This window comes from Furipterus horrens, unplaced genomic scaffold (genome assembly GCF_987537825.1).
Source record: "Furipterus horrens unplaced genomic scaffold, mFurHor1.1.pri manual_scaffold_2, whole genome shotgun sequence".
Taxonomy (NCBI): Eukaryota; Metazoa; Chordata; class Mammalia; order Chiroptera; family Furipteridae; genus Furipterus; species Furipterus horrens.
This window is the reverse complement of record NW_028327172.1, coordinates 62,125,278-62,153,257: the sequence shown is the minus strand read 5'-3', so window position 1 is coordinate 62,153,257 and position 27,980 is coordinate 62,125,278. Positions and strand designations below refer to the sequence as shown.

General features: G+C 38.3%; 1 protein-coding gene across 5 annotated transcripts in view; it reads right to left on the bottom strand.

Moving 5' to 3' along the window:
• Nucleotides 1–27,980, bottom strand: part of DLG2 (discs large MAGUK scaffold protein 2) — a 725,256-nt gene that overhangs the window by 29,574 nt on the left and 667,702 nt on the right. For 4 of the 5 annotated variants that reach the window (XM_090265790.1, XM_090265792.1, XM_090265793.1 and 1 more), the window contains one exon: nt 34–133. The exons of the other annotated variant lie outside the window; for it this stretch is intronic. In XM_090265790.1, coding sequence (XP_090121916.1) covers nt 34–133 — 100 coding nt within the window. The remainder of the gene's footprint in view (nt 1–33; nt 134–27,980) is intronic. 5 annotated transcript variants of the gene reach the window in all.

The following is a 27,980-nucleotide window of genomic DNA, read 5'->3' as shown; positions in this document are numbered from 1 at the left end:
TGCATGTGACATTCTCTTTGAAAATCTACTTACGTTCAGGATCACTGGTTTCCTGCTCACTCTGCTCCTTGTTCTTGTAGAATGGGAATTTTCGTGAAAAGATGAAGCTCTTTTTACGCTTGTCATTGAATGACTGTGAAGGAGAAAAGGCATGGGGCAAAAACAGGGGACGTCTAATTGTTGTCACACTCATGCTGACAAAACAACTAGTTTGTAAAAGCAGAGAGAGCTGTAGTGACGCAAGTGGATCATCTAAAGAGGTGCCAGAGGGTCCCTAGAAGTAGAATTTCATTTTAAAGAGTATAAATTCTGAATGATGAGACCTTGGAAAATTGTATCCTAATTAAAAAACTGGTTGCAGATAAATTGTGATAGAGAAAACCTAGAGTCTCCGTTTGAGTCTCTGTCCTAGAGTCTGTGAATTGCTAATTCATCACTTTAGACAGCTAATGAATCTCTCTGAACCTCAGTATCTTTTTCATCTACACAATGAGGATAATGATAGAGGCTCTTAAGTAGAAATGTAAAGTGCTACACAAATGTTGTCTTCATCAACATTATCATCATCATCATTATCATCGTCAGGTAGAAAAGATTATACTAGGACACTAGACACATCAGTGTCTTGACGTCTTTTTAAATAACTTGAATTTGAGTTACTTCAATCCATACAAGTGTATGGATTTGTGATATATGATAATTATAGCTGTTTCACACACAGACAGATAATTATAGTATAACATTTTCATTCATAAGTGATTTTAAAGATAATTAAGCCCCAAGCCTTCATTTATAGACAGAGGGCCAGTGGCACAAGAGGCTGAGTCCTATGCCAATATCACCGAGCTACATGGTGACACAGTCAACCACAATCTGTTCAAGATGTTGCTAAAGAGGCATTAACTTGACATTCACTCAAGCAAGGGAGCTATAACAGCTACTTATCTATATTCCGGTATGATGAAAAATCATGGGAGGACTGTCCTTAAAAATGTAAACTACTCCATTAGCCTAAATGGGGATATATTTAAAATAATACATATATACATAATATAATACATATATTAGAAGTTATTTATTCAAGCAAATATAAGATGCTTGCCTAGAAGATTCCTTAAACATTTTTCATTTATTCCCACTGTTGCTGTTATATAAAAGCTTTCTGGGGTTCTTTGGGAAATGTGTTCACAGTCATTTTATATGCTTTAAACCATGCAAATTGTAGTAATTTCATGTTCACTTATCATTTAAAAAATATGTTTCTCCAGCTCAATTGCCATCCTTTTTTAACTGATTTGGCTCTGAGGGGTACTCTCCAAGGAACAAGATATGATACCACATAGGTATCGCAGCGAATGTAATAGACTCTGAAGGTAATTTGACAAGGAGTATTCTAAGACAGTTTTATCAATGGTATGTGGTAGGAATCAATGTAGAGCCAGCAGGGCAATTGCTCGGAAGAAAAGCATTTGTTCGTATGTATGTCTTTGGCCCATATATCTGAATCAGTTATGGGTCCTTAAAGATTTGAAGCTTGAGAAAATGGTGTGAATAACTTATTTTCTTTGTATACTCATGCCCTCCTAAATCAATATCCATTTTGGTCATCATGTTCACTTTGGAAACATTAAAGTATTGAAGTGTTGGTGCTGTCATTTACTGATTCATTACTTTTTCAGTTGCTAGAAACTTTCACCAAAGTCGAGGGAGCTTAATTTTATGTATCATTTATTAGGTAGGCTTTAAGAAAAACATTAAATCAAATATTTAATAATTTTGAGATTGAGGGACATATTCAAGAACTAGAAACACATTCTTAGGGGAAAAAGAAGTATCAGTTCAGAACTTATTACTCTGCTGACAGCACTTAAGTTCAGTATAGTTTTATCATAAGTTGTAATTGAGAACTGATGTCCAAAGATGAGGCTAAGAACCCCCCTCCCAATTTTTCCATTTAAAAAATGGTAAGTCCTTAAAGAAATATTAAATATTCTTGCATCACTCCAGTTTCATGCCACTTTTACATTTCAAGCATATTTAAACTTCAGTAACTGAAAATAAAAGAAAAAATATCATGTAAGAATTAATGACACATGACATTGCAAGATGTTAGACATTTAACTTCAACATTACAGATGACTTCATGCAAAAAAAATTTACATAATTTCATGCAAATACAAAACACTGCCAAGATGAGTAAAGCCTAGGGTTAAAATGTAGACATAGATAGACAATGTGGAGGCCTTTGAGAGGCAAAAGGGGGTCACGTGCAAACCACATCACTTAAGTTGTCTCAAGGGGTCAAAGGAAAATGAAAATGTGTTGCTTGTGATTAATTCTTTTATCTTTTCAAAGAGGAGACTGTAATGTGTTAACATTTCCCAAGTATGAAAATGCTGTGTATCATGAGTCATCTGGTTGGGACATAATATTTAACACCGCATTTGTAAAAGAATAGAAAATACATAATAAATCCTCAAAAGATAAAATCATCTAACATATCAGTCTTATTACCCAAAGCCATTTTGTACTGGATTTAAGAAAAGGTAAGGAATAATTTGTGGTTACATTTATGGACACAAGACCAAATCACAACTTTAGTTCACACTCATGGATTTAGTCACACATTTAGGGTCTTAGTTCAACATTTCAACTCTAAGAGGTTGTGTGTGGTTTATGATGCTCTCACACTATTCTTTATTTTTTATTAGACATGTTTAATGCCATTATGTAAGCTCTTCTGTTGCTGTTTGTTTTTTTTTTTTTAAGTTAGAGAAGGAAAATCTGTTACACCAGTGTTAGGTGAGAATGATAAACTAGCACTTTTACTATTTATAGAACACATGGCTCTAAAGTAACTGAAGGCTGGTTTACAGGTCTATTAATCATACTTCATCAAAGTCATTTTGTCCCTCTACATTACAGTATCTTAAATTCCCATCCATTGCATTCAGAACAGGAAACTCTTTAGAACAAGAGATTAAAAAAAAATACCAAACGCACGTGGCAAGTGGTCAGTTGGCATATCTAAGAATTTCATTTTGGAATTTGACCTGAATTATTGAGTTGTTATGAACAAAAGTAATGAAAAAACAACTAATGTTTATTGAGCAGTTATTATATGTCAGGATTGGTTCTAAAACTATATATGCTAATTCCACACTAACTCTATGAGGTTGATACCATCATTCTCATTTTGCGGATGAGGAAACCGAAGTTTACAAATTTTCTGTGAGTTGCCCAGAGTCACACAGCTGGTGAGCAGTGAAGGCAGGATCTGAATTTGCAAATATTTCTGGATGCAAATATTGTAGTTCTTATGAGCAAGACAACTTTCTATAACCAGAGCCCATTTTAAGTTTATATTTAAAATTATGAGCATTTGACTCTCTTGAGTGATACCATCATCTGTCATCATTCCCACAGCCTCACTGCTTGGCAATTATTTTTTTAAGCCATCAGATGCTATTGGCTTCAACAATATTTTTGTGGGTTACTCTGCTACAAATTTTGGATACCCATTTATGGTTTTGAGGGTGCTATTCTATTGTTTTTATTCTTATCATAATGTAAAAAAGTAAAATAAAAAGTATTTCAATCGGACAGGCTATGAACAAGGCTCAGGGTGGGGTTTCCAGGGAGTGGGAAGTGACAACCAATGGTTAGGGTGTTAGTTTTAGGGGACATAAAAATATTCTAAAATTAGATTGTGGTGATACTAAAAACAATAAATTGTACACCTTTAAGTGGGTAAATTGTATATTGTGTGAATTATATCTCAATAAGTCCATTGGAATAAAACCTTCTTCCAAACTTCATACCATAGGATGAAAGAAAAACACTCACAGAGTATTTTTAATTTTATTTGGTATAAACATTTTTTATCTTTCATTGAATGAGAGGAAAGCACCCTCCCCAACCCTTGCAATCAACCAGATACACATGCCTTGTTTATCTAATTCTGTTGTGTCTCTGTTAAATGAATACCTTTCATGTTGTGACAGACATTAGCACCTATACCAGGAGTCAGTATATTATCACTGTCACCCAGGAGAAGTTTCTAAATTGTTAAGTTAGTGATTTTCAACCTTTTTCATCTCATGGCACACATAAACTAATTACTAAAATTCTGCAGCACACCAAAAAATACACTTTTTTTTCTCCTTGCCAATCTGACAAAAAAAGGTATAATTTTGATTCATTCACACCAGATAGTTATTGCTGTATTGACTGTTGTTATTTTTTATTGGGCAATTTAAGAGAAAAGAGGTCAGTGGCCCTGACTAAATAATTAGATATTACGTGTTTTAAAAATTCTTGCAGTACACCTCTTGTGGCCCACTGGTTGAAAATTGTGTGTTAGGTCACATGGCATAAAATTGCTGAGCCTGACCTGGAGATGTGATGGTATTGGTGAACTGGCTTAATATAAAATACACACTTACAAAGAGCAAAAAGAAACAAAAGAAAAAACTCAAATTCTACTTCTCCCACTCTAACCCCATGTTGTTAAGACATTTGAGTGAATCTTGACTTTTTATCTTTCCCATACAGAAAACTTTATAACTATTGGTATGTTTCAGTTTTGTTCTCATGTTCCTGTTCTAATTTTTCAGCCTCAAATACTTCATAGTTCTAAAATGTCACCTTTATGATATGAATGTTTTTTGGGCAGATGTTACTATTAAATTTATATTGTGCTCAGACACACCTTAATCTTTTATAAATGCTTCTTTGCCCTCAATTCATTCTTCTCTCTTTTCCTCTAAAATAATTGTTCCATTTGGCAAATTGTTACTATAAATTTGGGACACTGCTTTATATTATACATATCTTGTTTCATACAGGAAAAGGAGCATTTTAAAGCAAGAGTGGTTCAAGGACAAGTATTAACAAGACAAAAAGGTTTTTAAGGGAAAGACAAGAATTGACTTGAAATATATCTGTTCCAAGAAATGTGTCTCTATAAATGTGGGTATACATATGTGTGGTGTTTATAGCATTGTCAAATTCAAAATGGGTTTCTTAAGAATTAATGGATCGAAGCATCAAGCATCAGTAGCTGGTAACATCACTCACACATAAAAGGACAGTCAGATGATATGTGCTTCCTGATGGGAGAAAAAAATATTACTATAAAGTAGTCCTGTAAACTCTACTTGCAAACAAAAAGAAAAAAAGGAAACAACAAATCCTCCTCTGAATCTAAACCTTTAGATGCAACTAATAGTTAACAGATATAAAGAAGACAGAGAAACAGAATAAATTATACTACAAGGAAAATCTGGAGCAAACTCCACAAGACAAATGACCTGGTTTCTTACATATAAAAATTAAACAATAAAAAAATGGAGAGAAAATGTATTGATTAGAAGAGATTTAAGATGGATCTACCAATTGCAACAGACTTCATTTCTGGTTCAAACAAATTATAAAACAAAACAAAGCAACAAAAAGAAAATATTTATGATATTTAAGTGTCAATTTGAGACCTGAAAAAAAGTTACTGGATATTTGTTAATCCAGTAACTGTTAATTTAAATGTATGAAATTGGCATTGTGGTCATGTCATGTTGAAATATATAGTTGAAATGATTTGACACATTGGATTTACTTAAAAAAAAAACAAAAAAACAATCAAACCCCAAAACCCCCAAACATGGGAATAACGCTGTACTCTACTTACCTTCAGAATACGTTCTAAAGACTGTATTGTAAACAAATCTTAAATTTCACTTACTTGGTTTATTATTAGTTGAATTCTGAATCCCTTTGGTGTGTGAGCAACGATCAAGTAAGAAAATACTTGGATGTTGCTGGGAAACAGGGTTGCCATTGTGAGAGAAGGATGAGGTGTAAATGTGAAATAGGGGAAGGAGAAGAATAATCTTATGGTGGTATATATTAATTAGAAGTATAAACTTATGATTTTCTAAAAATGTTTATTTCCTTTCTGCCCTTTGAAGTACACCTGGTGCTCAGACTTTGTCTTCTAAATACCATTTTCCACAAAAAGGAACTAGGTTTGTTTTTTTTATTTGAGAAATGACTGATTCCATGAGCAGTAAAAGTATAAGATGAGGCTGAAAAATTTTGTTATACTGGAAAGTAAGAAGTACTAAACACAACCACAAAACAATACAAAATTAAAAAATCTAAAAATAATGGAGACATGTCAAAAAGGGCACTAAAGCCAGTTTAAAAGGGGTCACAGCAGCAAAACCTAGACAATTTGAATATTCAAATAAATATGACAGCAATGGAGTATAACATATTGCTTTAAAAAGGAAATTCATGAGTCCAGGAAGATTATCATAAATACCTAAATTAGGTAATTAAAAATGGGAAGCAAGAGAAAACTGTTCAACACAATAGAATGCCAACTAATAACTATAAAAGGAATAATAAAGTCAGGAAATCACCATTTTCAACTATGATAATAATAATTCAGGCAAGAATCCTCAATGGTTGCTAAAACCATTGATTGAAAGTTTGTTGGTGAACAGGACATTTATCTCCTCACAAGTTATTTAATTATTAAAAAGGTAGGTAAAGTTGCCTTTATAGTGGAATAATCTGGCAGGTCAATCTGATCATCTTACCCAAGATATCAAATTTAGCATCACCAAAGAGTGGAATAACTTGATACCATGTGCCTCCTGATGGGAAGTACTGAGATGTACACAGTGGTACCAAAAATGCATTAGTTACAGCTAACCATAAAGAAATAATCAGGTGAATTAAAATTAAGAGACCATCTAAATATCTCAATGTCATGAGAAATACAAAAAGCTAAGGAACCATTCTAGATTAAAGGAGGCTGAGGAAATAGGACAAACAAAATGCAATGTATGGTCCTGGATTAACTTCTGGATCAGAACAAAAAAGTCCTAATTTCTAGAACTTCCTTTCAAAGTATACCAGGGTACACACACACACACACACTACTCCCCTCATATATATTCTTGTACATATGAGAATATACAAAACAAGATTGACCATGAGTAGGTAATTGTTAAAATTGAGTAATAGGTACAGGAGGTTCGTAATTCTTTCTACATTTTTACATATTCGAAATTTTTTCATAACAATGAACTCATAATTTATATTATACACTAAAATTTTCTAGAGATAGATTGCAAGCCTAAATATAAAAGCTCAAAATATAAAATTTCTAGAAGATATAGAATATATTTTTAATCTGAGATAGGCAAAGTTTCCTTGGATAGAACATAAAAGCACAAATAATAATTTAAAAAAGTGATACATTGTATTTAATCAAAATTAAAAACTTTTGCTCTTCAAAAAAGGTCATTAAGAAAATAAAAAGACAAACCACAAACTGAGAAAAAAATATTTACAATACATGTGACAAGGGATTTTTATTCAGAGTATTAAAAAATTTGTATAGCTGAACAATAAAAAAATCCAATAACAATGGGCGAACAAATTAAACATAAGTTATGTATACGGCCAATGAACATGAGAAACATCATTAGTCATCAAAGAAAATGCAAATTAAAGCCAATGAAATGTATCACTTCATACCCACTACAGTGGATAAAATGAAAGACTGACAATATCAGGTATTGGTAAGGATGTGAAGCAATTACAAGTCTCATATAAACTCTTGGTGTGACTGCAATAGCCAGTTTGAAAATCATAGTTTAGCAGTCTCTTACAAAGTTAATTATATAGATAATCTATGACCAAGAAATTCACCCTTGGATATTTACTCAAGAGAAAAACATATCTCCACAAAAAGGTATACGAAGAATTACTTTGGACTAGAAACTACTCTGATGCCCATCAACATCTAAATGGGTAAACTGTGGTACATTAATACAGTGAAAAACTACTCAGCAATAAAAAGAACCGAATTGCTGATACAAGCAACGACATGGATGAATCTGGAAAGTATTATGCTAAGTGATAGAAGGCAGACTTAAAAGAGCATTTATGTATGATTCCAATTATAAGAAATTCTGGAACAGACAAAACTAAGCTATAGTGATAGAAATCAAATCAGTGACTGAAGAGTTGAAAATGAAGTCATCCACCTTTGTCATGGTTAGAACCGTGCCACCTCCAAAAAGTATATTTCTAGCTAGGGTACTCTCCTAAATGTGTATAGATATATTTTCTATTTCTTTACTTGGGTGACGGTTATGGAAACCCTTTCCTCTTTGTCTATCACCTTTTAAGGTGATGCTCAGGCGTTCTCCCTAAGGCTGTCACAGTGAATACTCATTTTTACTTATTTCTTTCCTACTGCATTTTGATCTCAGAGCAGGTACCATACCTCTTTCATTTCTTTGTCTCCAAGATCTAGAGCATAATAGATACTCAATAATTATGCACCAAATAAATGCATGAACCAAAGTGCTGAGTGATGATTTCCATTGGAAGTATCAGGAGAAACTTGGAAAGAGGAAGAGGAAAAAAGAAGAAGGGTGGGAAAGGAATAACAAACGTTCATAGAATAATAGAAGAATAAGAACCATAGCAAAATGAGCAACATTTTAAAATTGCATTTCTCTGCAGTTATTATCTCTCAGAATTGGTTTTCTTCATGAATTTTATCTCATCATTCTATGTTCAATGATCTGATTTAGTTTGGGTTGCCATTTACTGCTAGTAATAAAAATGTTGTGGCTCAGCTACTTGCTGTATGTATTGTATTTTTGCATAGTATCACATTTTTGGCTCTGTGGTCCCTAACTGAATAATAGAAAAGTTTGAATGATTTTAGTAGTGTTTATAACTTCAAAGAAATCTACCACTTAATTTTCCTTCTCTATTTTTCCTAATGTTTATTTCTTTTCGTAACTAAAAAGATTAGTTTGTTAAACATACTTTTTCTACTAGCAAATGAAGCATGTCTCTTTTAGGGAAAAGTAGAAAGAAATAGAAGAAAATTCTATTATTGGGAAACAAATCATCTTTAGTAGTATTGTTTATTGTGTTTTAAAATTTTTATTCAATTTAAATTTAGTTGTATTATATGGTCTACAGAATTTAAAATTCCGAGTTGTTTTTATTTGCTATTATAACACAAAGCAAAAAATATCATCGGAAAGGACTTTGGGATGGAGCCATATGACTTCAGAAATGTTATGTAATCTCTAAGCCTCAGTTGTATTTAAATTCAATAATGCATAAAAAGCTCTTATCATTAGTGCCTGACATTTAGTGAAGCTTAATAAAAAGGAGTCAGTTTTAATGGCAACAGGGGCACTTTCCCATATCATTAGAGAGTCTTTGGAAGCATCAGCTTTAACAAATGCATATAACAATGGAATGACATTAGCAATTATGGTAACAACAAAAAGAAATTTGGGAAATCCCCAAATATGTGGGGAAAAAAAAACCCTCTGGAAACTAACTAATGCATCAAAAAAAGAAATTGTAAGGGAAATAGTAAATACTTTTAGATGAATGAGAATAAAGACATAAGATTTCAAAACTTATGAGAAACAGCTAAAACAATACTTCCAGGGAAATTTATAGGTGTAAAATGCCTACATATAAAATAATTCTCAAATCAACCTAACCTCCTACTTGAACACACTGGAAAAAGCAGACCAAAATAAACTAATAGTAAACAGTAAAAGGCAATAGTAAAGATGAGAGCAGAAATTAATAAACTGGAGAAGAGAAAAACAGGAAAATCATTAAACCCAAAAGTTGGTTCTTTGAAAAGATTATTAAAATTGGTAAACTATTAACTATAGCTGACTAAGAGAAAAAAAAGACTCACTACTAAACTTAGAAAATTTCAGAGGAGACATTATTACTGATTTTATCAAATCAGTAAATCAGGAGATATTATTTCTGATTTTATTGAAACAAAAGAATTATAAGGGAATACTATGAACCTATAATTTATTGTACATCAATAAATTAGATAATTTAGATGAAATGTGTAAGTTCCTAAAAAAACACAAACTACCAAAATTAACAACAAAAAAGTGGAACTCTGAATAGACCTATAACAAATAAGAAGATGGAATTAGTAATTTAAATAATTATCTACAAAGAAAAGTCCAGGTGGCTTCACCGATAGATTCTACTAAACATTTAAAAAAGAATAAATACAAATTCTTTACAAACTCATCCAAAACACAGAAAAGGGAACACCTCCTAAGTCATTCCATGAGGCCACCATTACTCAGATATCAAAACTAGAAAATACACCACAAGAAAAGAAGACTATGAACCAATACATCTTGCAAGCATAAAGAAAACTTACTCAAGTGGCTTTACCACAGTTAACTTAAATATTCCTATATGCTGTACACTTTGATAGATTTCCATTTTTAAGAACTCTGTGTTGCAATGAATATAACACTTTTGCATTTCAAATTATTTCCTTGGGATATATTTCTAGAATTTGAATTAGAGTTAAAAATTGTGGATAGTTAGAAATTTTTGACACATTGTCAAATTGCTTTCAAAATGATCTGCACTAATTGACATTTCCACAAGTAGCCATTTATTCTTAATTTATAATTTGTCTCAGTGATGTGTCCTGCTTGCTTTTTTCCCTTCTAACATCCCCTACCCTCTCTGAATTACTGAATTATAATGTAAGGATCCTATGAAAAAGTTCCATTTAAAGTCTGTTCACCAAGAGCAAGATTTATTTAATCGAGTTATAAGAGCAGTGATATATCCTACAACTGGAAGATTAAGTTCTGGGTTTTCACTCTCAAGTCCTCTGCTTGAAGGCTTTTCCAAGAGAGATTATTTGTCATAAAAGTGAACTTATATTACCATTACATTACAATCTGAAGCTATAAGATAATTAGAAATTTACGAAAATAATATATTTAAGTTCAGGGCATCATATCCAGAAACAGTGAAATCGCTGGTTAAACTAACACTCCTGAGTAGCTCACAAGTATTGTGCCAGCATGCTACCTATTACCTTTTACTGTTGACATGTGTTCTCCAATGATCTGAAGATTCTTTCAAACTTGCTTCTTAATTTTTTTTTTTTTTTTTATGAGGTTGCAGGAGGGAGGATGCTATCCTTCTGGCAGACTACAATTAGTATGAATCTATTTGCTAAGATTCAAAGTATTTCAGCGTGAATGTGGACATGACCTCAAATTGGGAGAATGAAAGTTTCAGAAAATCAAACACCAGGGATGGTGCTGTGGCTCTGCGTTGTCCGCTACACATGTGCTTCTTCCACAGTCCATCCTGCCTTGCAAACGTGAAACTTTGTGTGGTCACTGGAAAACATTGAAATGGCTTTCTTCAAGTTTATTGTACCTTCATGCTGCTGTCAGCTGGGGGGGAGTGTCACATCTTCATATATTTATTAATAAGTTTATAATTTTTCATTGTCACTTTACTAATAGATTTATTTATTGAATTCCTCTTCTGTCTGTTTATGTTTCAAGCCCTCAGCTGAGCCCTTAGCAATTTGATATTCTTTGAAATAGATATTGATATTTGTGATTACTGCTCATAATGCATTCTGACAACATGTCACTTTCTTTGTCAATTTGGGCACCATTTTGTGTGGTAGACTCTATAGGAAATTGCCAGGCTATGTGACTCCAATTAATTGCTTCATAATTATAGAGTTGTCCAGTAGTTCATCATTAAGCCACAAAATACCACGGCTCATATAACAACCCATAGAATACGGAAACAACAAAAAAGAAGCAAAAATCCAAAAACCCTCATTTCATACTCTCCTTATTTTTTAAGATATGCTCATCATTGGGACACATTAGAATTAGTTTTAAACTCCCACGTTAGATAGAGAAATGGAGATCAGAACAGTTGAGTGGATCAGATGTTGGTCACTGCCAATTTCTTGATTTCTAAAGTTAATGGTTTTTGTGCCTTTCTTTTATTTCCTTCCCTTCCCTTTTAATTGCAATTTGCTACAATTCCAAGGTTCTTGCCAAGGCCAGAAAGGCTAAGCCTGCAAGATGTGTCTAACAGTATTCCACTGGCACAGTAGGGACAGCAGTAGACACCAGTAGGAAGAGCTCTAGGACTCACAGACCAACGTATAGGTGTTGGGCAAGAAGAATGCCTTCGGGAGCCAGAAGAGTCAACAGAAAAGTCCAGTGGTGGATAAGAATCAGAATAAGGAGGATGAGGAGACCTGGGCTTCCACCGTGACTTGGGCAAGTTCCCTGTTTGTCTGTAAAACAAGGTGCTTAGATAAGCTGATTTCTGAGGTTTCCTTTATTTCTTATCATTCTCAAATTCTGAAACCTCTTTCAAAGTCAATTTTTAAAGAATTTATTTTTTCCCTTTTTATTTTAGCATTCTCTAAATGCATAGATAGTTGAGAGGGTTCTTTTATTTCTATGATTTCTTTTCTAAAATCCAGAGTTTCACAAAATAGCTGATAGTATCCTAACCTTAATGAAATCTCATTTTCATTATCTTTAGTAAAACTTAACTGAGCATCTGTCACCTGCCTTCTTTGTCTCTTCTCGTCCTCTCCCACCTCGTCACCCACAGCCATCCAGTTTGAGATTTAATAGTTTCCTAATTGCCTTACTGATGTTAATTTTTTTTGTTCTTGTTTGTTTGTTTAATCTTCAGTCTTCCTCTGTAAGTACCAGCATCTTGTCTTATAATTTTCTTTTGCACTTTCCACAGTGCCCAAGTGCAATGCATGGAGTGAATTCAATAACATGTACTTGGTAATCATAATGGCATTAAAAACAAAACAAAACACTAACATTTGTTAAATGCTTACCCACGTGGCAGGTACTTTTCTAAGTGATTTAACATGGATCAACTATAAGTGCTTTGCACGTGTTATCATCTCTTATTTAGAAGCTACAAATTGTGCTCCATTTTACACATGAGGAAACTGAGGTAGAGAGAGTTTGAGTCACTTGCTCAGGGTTTATACAGCTACTAGTCATGAGCCAAGTTTCCTATCCAAGCAGCTGGCTCCAGAGTTGAGCTCTCCACTGCTGCGCAATACTGCCTTTTCTGTGATCGCTTGCAAAGTCTCCAAGTGTGCATTCCCCTCTGCTTTCAGGATACAGCCGCAATAACCATGGCCAAGAATTTCTCCAGGCAAATTACTTCCTGTGGAATTTTATACTTTATTTCTGAACATAATCTCTGTTGCTTTGTTCTTTTCAAATAGTTCAAACAATGAGATTTCCGTGACGGGTCTCCTAGGGGCTACACTAACACTGAATGCTTTCCGCTAGTATGAAATATTAAGCTTATTTGCAGGGAGCATGCCACTCCTCAATTTCCAAGTTAATCCCTCTCCTTTTTGGTAATCTCTCAGGCCAGTGTTCACTGGCTGGTCCTACACACCTACCTGAAGGTGATGTGACCCCTATGAGGCCAGTAGGGAAATTATAAGCTGATTTGCCTATGCGAGGAGAAGATCCTCATTCAAATCCACACATTGATTTACACCAATGGAAAGTAACAGAGTGCTCTATCTTTCACCATGTTTCCACTGCTGTCTGTCCAAGCACTTTTGGAGTTATTCACCTCTCATGGACCTTCTCCTGACAGAAGGTTTCCTAACTATTTTAGGCCCCTCTATCCTGAGCAGTTATATCAGTTTATTGAAGCACCAAATATCTACTGAGCATATGTATGAACCAGGTGCGGTGCTAGGAGCTGCAGCTACAATAAATTCTAAAGGACCTCACAATTCAGTGACAGGTTCCTAAGTTACTAGAACACTATGACAGTGTGTGCAAGGTACTGAAGGGGCATCAGGAAGGCAGAGGAAGCTCTGCTGTGGAGGGGAGCAGGAGATGAAACATGAGCTAAATATTAAAGAACAGATCATTATTTACCAAGTGAAATAGGGAGAAAGGGAGGCTATTTTACCAACAAAAGAAGTTAGGCAGAGATCTTGACTACTTTCTGATAATTCACTGTGCCTTTTCTTCAATTAGAATGTAAACTCCTGTTTATTGAGCTGCTTCTCTGTGCCATTGTCAGTATACATCTTGTTAAATATTTTGTACTAATTATTTCCTTGGATCCTCCCCACAACTCAACGATATACACACACACTCATCCACCTCTGTTAACACACATATACAAATAAGGAAACTGAGGCTGAGAGAGGTAACACCATTGTCCTAGCTGGTAAATGGCAGAACTAGATTTAAACACAGCTCTCTCAGACTCCAGAGCCCGAATGTCGCCATTTTTTGTTTGTTTACATTTTTCCAGGGCTGAGTAGATAGCATCTGCCTAAAAACAGTGTTGTCTGAGGAAAGAATTGGTTGCCAGGTAGTCGTCCAAGGCAGGGGACCTGTGCTATGTCCTACTGCAGGCAGGCAGGGAGGGACCAATGACTTCATTTCACAATCTGGTTTTTTCAGATGGAGGCAAGTGATGGTACAAGGGAGGCCAGCATCACTCTAGATGCCCAGGTATTTGTTAAGTGAGGAGTGTGCAGAGGGAGGAGATAAGAGGCCTGACCTGGGGCCAAGCAGACACACTGCTTCTCTGCTACATGCATTTTCTTTCTGAGAGTCTTCTCTTCCTTGCTAATATATTCAATTCAAGTCACTAGCTGTTTGGAGCTAATTATGTAACCATTTGTAGAAATTCTTTTCCTTGTCTAAACCATGAATTTCATAATTATCACCATCATCATCAGCAGCAGCATTTGAAATAAAAAGCCTTTTCATTTTATTTATTTTTTTCTTCGAGGACTACTTTCTATGTACATTCTCCAAAAAGCTTTCTTTGATCTACTCTCCATTCCACCTCCAGACTGGGATGGGAGGCCTGTCTCCTTTCATAGCTACTGGCATGGCACTGTCCTTGTCATCCTATTAACCCTCTGCTTTCTTTCTTTTTGGCAGCCTATTTATTTTTATTTATTTATTTATTTATTTATTTATTTATTTATTTATTTATTTATCCTTTGACTCACTGCACCCATTTCTCCCAACCCCTGCCACCCACCTCTGGCAATCACCAGTCTGATATTTGTACCTATGAGATCTTTAAAAAATGATTCCACATACTACTTCCAGCCAAGATGGAGGCCTAGACAGACACACTGCATCTCTCCCTCCACAACTAAGAAGGAATACAACTACCTCAAAACTAGAGACAACCAGAAGTTCCAGAAAACTGAGCTGCATGGAAGTCCAACAAAGATATAAAAAAGAAATACTCATCCAGACAGGTAGGAGGGGCGGAGCCGGGGCAGAGAGGATGTGGTGTGGTGGTGGCAGTGGCAGTGGCAGCAGCAGGCCCATGAAAAGTGCAGTCACATGTTTTAAAAAGTGGGGAGTGCTCCCTGCATTGGGGAAAATAAAGCCTCATTGCTTCTGACTGTGCAAACCAGTAGGGGTTGGGGTGGAGGAAGAAACTGCCGGTCTCTCAATAGAGTCAACTTGTTTAAAGGGCCCCTATGGTCCTGGAATATCTGCAGACTCGCCCACTCTGGGAACAATGGCCAGGGCAACAGCTAGAGAGGTGCCAGGCCCATATGGAAGTGGGAGAAGTGCCTGGAAAAGGAGAGAGTGCTGAGCAAGCGGCACTGTTCCATCTCAGACCCCTCCCCAACATACAGCATCACAACATGGTGAAAGGGTTCGCCCTGTATTGACAAATACCTAAGGCTCCATCCCTTACAACGTAACAGGTGCAACAGCTCTACCTAAGACACAGAGGCAAACAAACACAGGAACCTGTCAAGATAAGGAGACAGAGAAGTATGGCTCAAAATGGGGAACGGATCAACGTTGCAGTTGGAGAACTAAGAGACAAGGAGATAGCCAACCTAACAGATGTAGAGTTCAAAACACTGGAGATAAAGATGCTCACAGACTTGACAGATATGCTTGAGTATGGCAAATGCATAAGGGAAGAAGTGAAGGCTATGCTACATCAAACAAAGGAAAATCCACACAAAACCAATGGTGAAAGGGAGGAAAGCAGGGTTCAAATCAATGATTTGGAACATAAGGAAGAAAAAAATAGTCAACCAGTATAGAATGAGGAAACAAAAATTGAAAAAAATGAGGAGAGGCTTACGAACCTCTGGGACAGTTTTAAATGTGCCAACATCCAAACCATAGGTGTGCCAGAAGGAGAAGAGGAAGAGCAAGAAATTGAAAACATATGTGAAAAAATAATGAAGGAAAACTTCCCAAATTTGGCGAAGGAAATAGACATACAAGTCCAGGAAGCACAGAGAGTCCCAAACAAACTAGACCCAAAGAGGGCCACAGCAAGACACATCATAATTAAAATGCCAAAGGTTCAAGATAAAGAGAGAATCTTAAAAGTAGCAAGAGAAAAACAGAGTGTTACCTACAAAGGGTTGCCTATAAGACTATCAGCTGATTCTCAAAAGAAAGTTTGCAGGCAAGAAGGGGCTAGCAAGAAGTATTCAATGTTATAAAAAACAAGGACCTACAAACAAGATTGCTCTATCCAGCAAAGCTATCATTTAGAATGGAAGGGCATTGAAAGTGCTTCTAAGACAAGGTAAGGCTAAAGGAGTTCATCATCACCAAGCCATTATTATATGAAATGTCAAAGGGACTTATTTAAGAAAAAGATCAAAATTATGAACATTAAAATGACAACAAACGCACACCTATTAACAACTGAATCTAAAAAATAAAAACAAAATCTAACTATGCAAACCAGAATAGGAATAGAATCTTAGGTATGAGGGTCATTTGGAGGGTTATCAGCTGGGAGGGGGAAGGGGGTGAAATGGGGAAATGGTGCAGGGATTAAGAAGCATAATTGGTTGGTACAAAATAGACAGAGGAAATTAAGAATAATATAGGAAAGGGTGAAGCCAAAGAACTTATATGCATGACCCATGGACATGAACTAAGGGGGGGTGGGATTGCTGGAAGGAAAGAGGGTACTGGGCAGAGAGGAGCAAAGGGAAAAAATATTGGAACTACCGTAACAACATAACCAATAAAATATACTTAAACAACAACCAAAAAAAAAAAAAAAAAAAAGAAAGAAAGAAAAGAAAGAAAAAGATTCCACATACTATATAAGAGATCAAGTGGTATTTGCCCTTTTCTGACTTATTTCAGTCAGCATAATGCTCTTGAGTTTCATCCATGTTGTCACAAACGGCAAGATTTCATTTGTTTATGGCTGAATAATATTCCAGTTGTTTCATATATTCCATTCCATATATATATACCACAATTATTTTTATCTATTCATCCATCAATGGACACTTAGGTTGTTTTCCATATCATGGCTATTGTAAATAACGCTGCAATAAACAAGGGGCGCATATACCTTTGTGAGTTAATATTTTTGTTTGCTATGCATAAATACCTAGAAGTGAAATTGCTGAATCATAAAGTAGTTCTATTTTTAATTTTTTGTGGCACTGCCATACTGTTTTCCATAGTGGCTGCACCAATTTACAATCACATTAACAGTGAACAAGGGTTATATTTTTCCACATCCTCAGTAATGCTCATAATTTTTTGTCTTCCTGATTTGCATCACCATCATCATCACTACCACTGGTAACACATGAGGGTCAGAGAGGTAACTTGCTTTGTTTGTGCTGCTCACTGTCTAGCAGCCAGCAATAGGCAGATATTTAGACTACATGCAGTATGGAAACTCAGAGGAGGGACTCCTGGCTGTGGCTCTTCCTACCTATATGAGCTTAGGAAAGTTGTTTTCTTCCCTGTCCATCTGCTTTCTCTTCTGCCAATCAGGGAGATAAATAAGATGACTTCAAAGGTCCTTTATGTGCTTAAAATATTTCCTCTTTCTCCTTGTGCCTGTTCCCTCCTCAACCTCTCTCTTTCAGCAAGGAGAGGTACTCAGCCTCACTGTCTCAGCATCACATTAACTAACAGTCTGAGCTTTGTCTCCCTCTGTCTGATGTCAACTCCCATTCCTAGAGCACAAGAGGTCACTTGCAGTATTTGGAATAATTGAGGGCAAATCAGTAAGTACAATAACACACAGTATTTTTTGTAAAGTTGTGCTCGAATGAATAATTCTCACCTCATGCTTGAATGGAAGGAGGGGTTACTTACAAATGGAGGCAAATCCCTTACAGCTGAGACTGCTGCACCCTCAGCCAATAGCCTCATTTTAGTGGGATGAGTCACAGGAACGAGGACTCTCACTGGAGTTCAGTCATGTGGCAGGTGAGTGCAGAGGTGGTTTCTGTCTTGGGCGCTTTTGTCCCACTCACACTGCACTGTCTATCTGTACATTTCCTTTGAGGTACATTTCATATGCTATATGCCAGTGGGCTGTGTTTTCAAAGACAAGCAGAGCCCATCGGAGGAGTGTGTCACAGTTCTGGAGAGAATGGAAGTGGCTCAAGGATTTCTCAATGGTTCACTTTTGGAGGAAAGAAAATCAAACATTATTTGCTAAACTTCAAACAGTAGATCATAAAAGTGCAGATTTTCACTTGGCTAGTATTTGAATTCCTCTAAGATTTTAGAGTGCAGGGATAAAAACCATGAAAACACATCCATACACCTCAAGGAAATGGAAACAACTCTGAAAGCCCCAACACTTCCTTTTAAGAACAATCTCTCTCTTTCCCCTTCCCTCTTTTCCTAACTTCCTCCCTTCATCTCTCAACACTCACTCCTGCACACATACATACTTCTTTCTATTCATCTTCATGTCACAGCCCAGCAAGTTCATTGTTATTTCTGTATTAGACACCAAGGATCACTGGGTAAGTCTCTCACTGTAACTGTTGGTCACTTTAAAGCCACCAAGAATGCTTCTCTCACCAAAGGAGGAACTTCTTCCCACAGCATCCACCAGAAACTTTGCAACCATCCTGTCCATTTCTGTAACCTTTTCTCCTTCCCTCCCGCTACTATCCTGGATCAAGGGGAGAAATTTTTGCACTTTGTTTGGACATAGAATTCACCACAGACTTCACATGACAATTGCAGTCCACTTGTAAGAAAATACACTAGATCACTTAGCACAGTGCCCAGGAAAATGCATCTAATAAACATCGAAGGCGGTTTGACGTTGTAGTCAACACCGGCAACTCCTGCGGCGCACCTGAAGCCAAGCTGTATCGACTCCGTCTTTCCCTTGGATCCCTCAGCTGCGAAGAGAGGGGGGGTCTGCTGCATGGGCAACAGCAGACCCTCCATATCACCCTGCCCAGGCTCTGTAGCTTCAGCTTCACTGGAGAGGACACTCCAGCGTCATCGCAAGATGTCGATTCAGCACGGGAGGAGACAGATACCGTGTCACTCCTGAGTCGGACTGCACAGCCATTCTCGGCGGTGCAGATAGACTCTTAAGAAGCTACACCATCGTCTCTCGAGACGGACGGCTGCCGACGACGACTGATTCCCAATCCTCATTTAGGAGCTGAAGAGTATGTACCCTACTAGGAGATACTACATTTGACAACAATATCCATTACTTAAAGATTCCAAAGGAATGGGGTACGAATACTTCCATCAGAGGTTCGTCGTCGTCGTCCAAGTCCGACTCGGGAGTGACAATCCCTGCCGCACTTGTTACAGGTGAAGGCAGATGGCTGTTGTTGCTGCTGTAGACGCTGCTTCTGCCTCGATCTTTTCTGGACCGCCTCCTCGTTGCGCGCAGCCTCTGCGCGTGACGTACCTTGCCTGACCGCGAGCCTCCAGGCTAGGCGGTCGTCTGCTTGAACTTCCCATGTGTTGAGATTGATGGAGCATTGTGTCATGTCCTTTTTGCAGATGTCTCTGAACCGCAGTTTTGGGCGCCCTGTCATCCTCTGGCCTTCTGCTAGCTCGCCGTAGAGGAGGTCTTTGGGAATACGGCCTGCATCCATTCTTTTGACATGGCCGAGCCACCTGAGGCGTCTCTCACTAAGAACTGCATGCAAACTGCTCATGTTGGCTCGCTTCAGCACCTCGGTGTTGGGGACCTTATCCTGCCAGGCGACATGCAGGACGCGTTGCAGGCACCTCATGTGGAAGCTGTTGAGTTTCCTTTCGTGCCTTGCGTAGGTGGTCCACGTCTCGCTGCCATAGAGGAGAGTGCTGAGTATGCAGGCTTGGTAGATGCGCAGTCTGGTTTTCTCAGTGAGGCTGGAATTGTTCCACGCTCGCCGGTTCAGTTTGGCCATAACTGTGGCTGCCCTGGCGATTCTCCGATTGACCTCCAAGTCGACTGACAGAGAGCTTGAGATGGTGGACCCGAGGTAAGTGAAATTGTTGACAACCTCCAGGGTGTATCCGTCGATGGTGATGCATGGGGGAGTCCCCGTGCCTTGAGCCATAACGTTCGTCTTCGTCAGGCTGATGGCTAGTCCGAACTCCTGGCATGCGTGGGAAAGGCAAGTGACTAACTGCTGGAGTCCCTCTTCGGAGTGTGATGTCAAGGCTGCATTGTCGGCGAAGAGCATCTCACGGATGAGCACCTCTTTGACTTTGGTCTTGGCTCGTAGACGGGCCAGGTTGTAGAGCTTGCCATCGGATCTGGTGTGAATGAAGACACCCTCGCTGCAGTCCTTAAAGGCGTATTGGAGGAGCATGGAGAAGAAGATTCCGAACAGTGTAGGCGCGAGGACGCAGCCCTGCTTTACTCCGCTGCTGACTGGGAAGGCCTCAGAGGTTGCGCCGTTGTAGGACACCGTGCTGTGCATATTGTCGTGAAAGGACATGACCACAGCAAGCAGATGTGGTGGACAGCCAATCTTCCGTAGCAAGCTGAAGAGTCCGCTTCGACTGACCAGATCAAACGCCTTCGTGAGGTCAATAAAGGCGAGGTAGAGTGGTTTATGCTGCTCGTGACACTTCTCCTGCAGCTGGCGTAGGGAGAAGATCATGTCCACTGTTGATCGGCCAGCTCTGAAGCCACACTGGGACTCTGGGTAGACGCGGGAAGCAAGGGTCTGCAGGCGGGCAAGAGCGACCCGGGCGAATACTTTGCCGACGACGCTGAGGAGAGAGATGCCCCGGTAGTTGTTGCAGTCGCTGCGGTCTCCTTTGTTCTTGTACATGGTGATAATGTTGGCGTCTCTCATATCCTGGGGGATGTAACCCTCCTTCCAGCAGAGACAGAGTAGATGGTGGAGCGGCTGTAGCAGGACTGGTTTCCCGCTCTTTAGGATTTCTGGAGGGATTCCGTCGCTTCCTGGTGCTTTCCCGCAAGCGAGGCGGTCGATGGCTTTGCCAAGCTCTGCCGCAGTGGGTGGGGTGTCTAGCTCCTCCATGACTGGTAGGTCTGGGATGGCGTTAAGAGCAGTGTCTGTTACGGTGTTCCTCGTTGAGTACAGCTCGAGGTAGTGCTCGGTCCACCGCCGCATTTGCTGTTCCTGGTCAGTGATGACCTCACCTGTCTTGGACTTAAGGGGGGCGATCTTGGAGAGGTTATTGTAGTGCTAAATGCAACCAGGCCTGTAAGTGTTTAGTCATGGTAAGTGTTCAATAAATTATTACTTTTATTCCACAAACATTTATTTTTGCCAAATGTTATACTCAGTGGCTCCAATGGAAAAGTGTCATTTAGAAATAGAAAATCAGAAAATGGAGATGAGAAGGAGTGTAAATTTTTCTACAGAAGTTATATGTAGAGTTAAAAAATCATTCATGATCATTTAATCAGCAACTTCAAGTGTTTGGCTTATAAATCCTGAAGGAGAATTTTACAGTTGACAGAAGTCACAAAATCTACCCATCAAAGTATTCCATACTTTCACTACAGGAAACAGCCTACTGACTATTAAATGGGGAAAAAAACTTGGTTCTTGGGTTTCTCAGCCCACAGTACGTTAAAAACAGCAAATTCAGTTTGGATAGTGGCTGGACAGAGCGGCTGAGCTGCTCCAGGCAGATGTCTGCAGACAGTGCCAATAGGCTACAGCTGAGCCTCACATAGTGGGGCAGCCAAGGAAAACCAACTGTGGATTCAGTTGCAGAGGAGAGGGCGGCTGTAGTGTGATAACTGAGGTTTGTAATTATTCATTCAACAGCTCCTAAGGGCTCTATGCTAGAGGCTGGGAAAGCAGTGGGGTGAGCCTGGGACCACTGCAGTAGTTTGCATGGGTGTACTGTACAGAAACAGTAGTGAGAAAATTGAGTTTCGCCCTAACACCCAGCGGTACAACTCAAACTTTCACACTGCCAGGTTTACATTGGGGGTGGAGATTTAGTATCACTAAAGCATCATCAATCACATTAACTTTGTGATTTTGAACTTTGTAGCTATAATATATAAATACTAAATATATATGGCATTTAATTTATAAAATTAATTTAACTTTATAGATGGTCAGGGCTATAAGCATAAGAGATTTGCCCCTAATTTTACGTTTATGTATATTTAGGAACCACCGTCACAAAAAAGTTTAGTCAACACCAGGGGAGACTAGAAGAACTATTTTTTTTTTTTTTTTGAAAAGAGGTTCCTATATAGTCCTCACCTCGTAGGCTTGTTATGAGGATTTAATGAGAAAAAATCATTATAATCTACTTAGGAAAATGCCTGGCTTATAAATGTTCGTCACATTTTAGACATGCTGATCAAAGTCAAATCTCTTATTTACCAAATGTAAAATTTGCCTGTTACAGGGGTAAACAGAGAAACTCAGTCAGCTCTTGGGGATCAGTTGGGAATAAAGAGAGCTCCTCACTTAACAAAACACCACTGAGTAGCAATAATAAATTTGTGTTTTGTTTTTTTTTAAACTGTAAATTGGGCTTGTGCTCCTCGCACTCCACCTCTAGAGGGCCCGGAGCCTGGGAGGTGTTCCAGAATGCTTTCTCCATGAATGAGGAGTGCTGAGCCCACATGCACACTGATCACAAGCTCCAAACTCACTAGAATGATCATTCTCCTGGAGAGGTGAGCACAAGCCAATTACAGAGAGAAACGGGGGTGGGGTGGGGGTGCTTCTTGAGGCCTTCCAAGAAAAAGCCATTCAGATCAAGAATGCCCAAACACTAGTTTCAACAAGTGATAGTGTAATCTTTACAAATGTTCATGAAGTTGTCAAAACATGAAAAGGCAAACAGCATATTTGTGAGCTCTTTGCTTCTTTTCCAGTGAGATGGGCCTAATGTAGACTGACAAGTGCTTGCAATAAATTTGAGACAGCCACCGGGGAAGCTCTCACTTTGGAGTTTTGTCACCCAAATTCCCAGAACTCTCTAAGTAAATAGAAACTGTTTGCATTACAAGTTATCACTGCTAACAAATAAAGGATGTTTTCCATAGCCCTAGCTCCCCCATTGCTACCTGTGTATACCAATCATCTTTGCTGCACGGAGTTATTTTCCCCCCTTTTCCCTCAATGAACTTCAAGTACACAAAATGTGATAAATCATAATCCTTAGTCATCATATGCTTTTCATTGTTTCATACTTTCATATTAGGTGATAGGTTCATGGTGCTTATTATGTTATGATTGATAGACAATGAGTAAGCTACATGTGGGTGTTTTTCTTTAGACATGTAGTTTTGATTTTACTTAATAGCCCTCACCCCATGTCTCTTCACTAATTTATCTCAGATTTTAATAAAGCAAGTTTACTGTATCCCTCTTATTAATCTTATTTCACAGAGGAGTGATTGGCCTGTCTCAGCTGACGACATGGCCAACACTGTAGCTAAGATTGCAGTGCTAGGTCTCTTCACTGCCAGCCTCCAAGGAAATCCAAATCTTTCCCAGACCATTTGGTGTATGTCAAAAGCAAAGGCAAAAAGGCTCATGCATGTGTTTCCTCAAGCCCTAGTGCAGTGCTGGACATGGAAGACACCTTGTAAACCTTTGCGAAATAAATGAAACTATGCTCATGTATCTCCAAAGGATTGTACTTGGCTCTGTGACTGTGGATAGGTCACTCACTCCCTCTGATCCTGCCTCTTCATCTGTGAAATGGATACTGTACCTAAGTGCTCTGCAAATGTAAGGACTTACCAGTACTTGCAAAGAATCTCTTCAACCTAGACAACTGGATCCATCATAACTACCTTTTTGCTTTTAGCCTGGCATTCAGTCTAAAATTGGCTTCATTTTTTAAAAAAGTTTATTTTAGTGACAGTTTTATTGATTCTGTTGGGTTCATTTTCAGTTCAATTCTGTGGCTTTTCTAGTATCATGCAAAATTGGTGTCAATGTCTAATAGCACATAGCAATTACCTAATGCTGGAGACTTCAACTGGCAGGTAAGGCAAACATATTGAGGCGGGTTTTGGGGAGATACATGGTTGAAGATAGGCCTACAAGCATACACAGAATTTAAATGTGTAGTCTTCGCTCTGCTGAGCTCATTCTCCCACTGCCACCCTAGTGAGCACAGTTACTTTGCATGATTTGCCTTTAACCCCTTTGTCTACCAATCAGTACTTATTCGTCATCTTCTACACGACCACAGGTAACATTTTCAGCATTACTGACTGAATGGCATTGTCATCTTCAGCCATCCTTCAAACTCTCTGTGATGGGAGTCCTTCTAATGTCCCCCAATTAGCCTATCTACTCCAGTCTCTGCCAGGTACCCACCATCCATTTTTTCCGCGACAACAGTCAGCTTCTTTATTCACAAATAGCACTGCTCTGTTCAAAAAACCTTTAAGGGTCCCCCAGGGTCCAATCAATAGCCTTCTCAAACTTAAAGAAATACTCAATACCACCCATTACTGGGCCTCAAGCTACATTTCCAAGCTTCTTCCCCCACCAGCCTTTGTGTGTTCCCTATTTCAGTCAAATACAATACTTGCTGGTTGCCAGATATCCTCTACTCCTTTATTTTTGCTTCTACTACTGTTTTCTAAGTGCGAAATGCACTTATTCTGTAGTTGTTGAAGTCTTAACCCTTACAGACTTAGCTGAAATGTTACCTTTTCTTGGAACCATTTCTTAATTACTCTCACTAAGAGTAGGCCCTCTCTCCCCTTTGAATCTCCATTAAGACTCTGCACATCTCTCATTAAACTTTTTGCTATATGTACTGTAGTGATGTGCACGTTTGTGTGTGTATGTGTGTGTACACAGTAGGAGGAAAGCTCTGGCATGGCAGAGGTGGGCGTCATCTGTCACTCCCCTCAATGATCGGGGCAATACCCTGTACATAGGGGAAACCCAGCTTTTATTTATTGAATGAAAGGAAATAACACTGAGATCAAAAGAAGCTTTTTCTAAAGCCAACAATAATAAATTGTTCAGTTCTCCATTCACAAGCAACAGCAAAAAACACATGGGCTGTGCCTTCTAATGTACATAGCTTTCCTCCAAATACATGGCCTCCTTTATTCTCATATTATTTAATTCAATATTAAAACAAAAGATTATTTATTTATTTTTTAAAGAGAGGGGAAGGGAAGGAGAAAAAGTGAGAGAAATGTCAATGTGTGGTTGCCTCTTGCATGCCCCCAGCTGGGGACCTGGTCCACAACCCAGGCACGTGCCCTGCCTGGGAATGGAACTGGCGACCTTTTGGTTCACAGGCCAGCAGTCAGTTCACTGAGCCACACCAGCCAGGGCTAATTCAATATTTATTGGTTGAATGCCATGCACTATATTAGGTCCTACATGAGTCACATTCCCTGCCTTCAAAAAACTTGTAACCTACTCTCTAGATTTTATTATTACAGTTGAAAAATCAGTCTCAGAAAGAAGCTGCTGGCTCTAGATCACAGTTAGGAAAGTGAAGGATCGAATTCAGAAATATAACTTCAGAGCCTATTTCTTTTTAAAGGAAAAGACAAAATAATTAGATACTTTCATGAATATTAGGAATATTGAAAGTTGTTACTGACTTTTCAGACATTACATAATATGTCATTAAAAAAAAAGAGACCAGAATTCTGCCCACATATAAACACAGTGACCAGTAATTAAAAGGCAAGATGCACTATTTTTGCTTGCTAAGACTCTGGCTATAATTACGGTAGTGAGGAAGTCAGATGACTGGACAGTCGCTAATTGCATCTTTCTCTCTCAGTATTGATGTTTTAGTTTTGAGCTAGTTAAAGACTTGCAAAGTAAAACATGTAAACTCTAAAGTTTAACTCTGGGTCTTTTACCTTAAAGAGTCAGGTTAAAGGAAGTCCTATAGTGAATCAGAATTTATTTATGAATAACTCTCAAAGTAGAAATGGGTTTGAGCCAAATTTTCTGAATAATACTTAACATTCTAAGTTAATAGCAGGAAGAAAATTTAACAAAAGCTCAGTGCTCTCATCAGGTGAAACTACACTCATTATTTATATAACCACAAATTATACATCTCCTATTTATATTACTTTAGCCCTAGAATCACTCACTGAAAAGATAGAATAAGTTATGCTAATGTTATTTAGAATTAGTTCATACATAAAAATGCCTTGAAGAATTAGTTATTCTACTTTTCTCACACAATAATACATCATCATTGTGTAGGGCCCAGATCTTCCAGTTACTAGCTCTATGAGCTTTGGTAACTTATTCATTCTTTCTAAGCTTCAGTTTTCTCATCTGTAAAATGGGTATATTATGGATACTTAGCCTACAGGGCTATTGTAAGAAGCAAATGAGCAATGCCTTTAAAAACAGCCTGTAGAAAATAGGGCAATCTACAGATGTTCAGAGAAACTGCTATACTGAATGAAATGCAGTGGTTCCCCAATGCAATAAGTGCTGATCAAGTCTCTTCTGGAGTTCCCCATAGGTAGTTACACAGTACGGCAGAGACCTCAGAAATAATCCCAATTTCTAGACAAAGGCAGGGCAAGAGTAGGGGACTGAGATCAATCCTGCCACCACCTCCACCTTCCTGACAGCCTCAATGTCAGCCAGCATGTGGTCAAAAACACCCCTTAAGCAAATGGGTGGATGGCAAAGTTGCAGCAACTATCCTTTCCTCTCCCTCTGTGCCAAGGGCATTTGGAACCCTAAAGAAAGGGGTACTTTCAGGAAGCTACTCACTCTAGCCTTTTAAAGGTGGAAGAGTTTGAGATGTGTGTGCATGTGGGTAGGAGTGGGAAAGAGACTAATATTTCTGGGTACTTTACATATATTTTCTTGTTTAATACAATTTCTCTTTTTACATCAGGAGATTGAGGCTTAGATACGTTATTATAACTCTGATAGAAACTGGCCATTCTGTCTGTATCTCAGGTTTTCGCCAGCCAAAAGAAATCTCTGGAGAGGCTGCACAAATGCAGCTTTCCTACCACCACCCATAGGCACCTTGATCCCACAGGATGTGGGGTGAACTGCGCATCCCCATTTTAAATAAGAGCCTCAGCTGATATTAATGGAGGTGCTCCAGGTTATCTATCTATCCATCCATCTACCTATCATCTATCTATCATTTTTTCCCCTACTGAATATTTTCTGATTTCTTCTTCTTTTTTAAAAATTTTTTATTGTTTTTCTATTACAGTTGTCCCACCCCCTACCCTCCCCCATTGCTCTCCCCTGCCCCACCTACTCTTCTTTCCTCTCTATAGCTATTCTATGGCCCTAGGCCTGGCCTTCTCCATGCCTCACCTAACCCACATTATTGAAATGGACTCCTGCTTTTTTAGGGTTGCTTGCATTTGGAAATTAAATCCACAGAGCAGTAGAGCAATCTCCTAAAATTCTAACCTCCGCTAAAATCTGGCAATGACTCTCCACTGGCTTCATGATCTCCCTCCTGATGTCCTGTGGCCTTCCCTGCTGACACAAGCGGCTCTGTACTGATGCTTCTGCTCTTCAACATTAAGCTTTTTTGGCTTTTCAGTGCACATGGGGCTCTTTCCTGGTTTTACACGCTGTTCCTTCTACACTATTCTTTCTATCTTTTCATACATGATTAGATTTTACTTATTCTTCAGGCCTCACTTTGGATGTTATCTCTTCTAGGAACTTCCCTATGAACTCCAAGAGAGGTTTAAGTATTCCAGGTCTGAGTTTAAACAGTACCTTGGGCTCACTTCTCACTCAGTGCTTTCTGGATTCTTATTTGCTAACAGGTTTATCTCTGCAGAATATTTTATGATTCCTAAAGGCTGAAATCATGTCTTATTCATGGTGTTCTTCC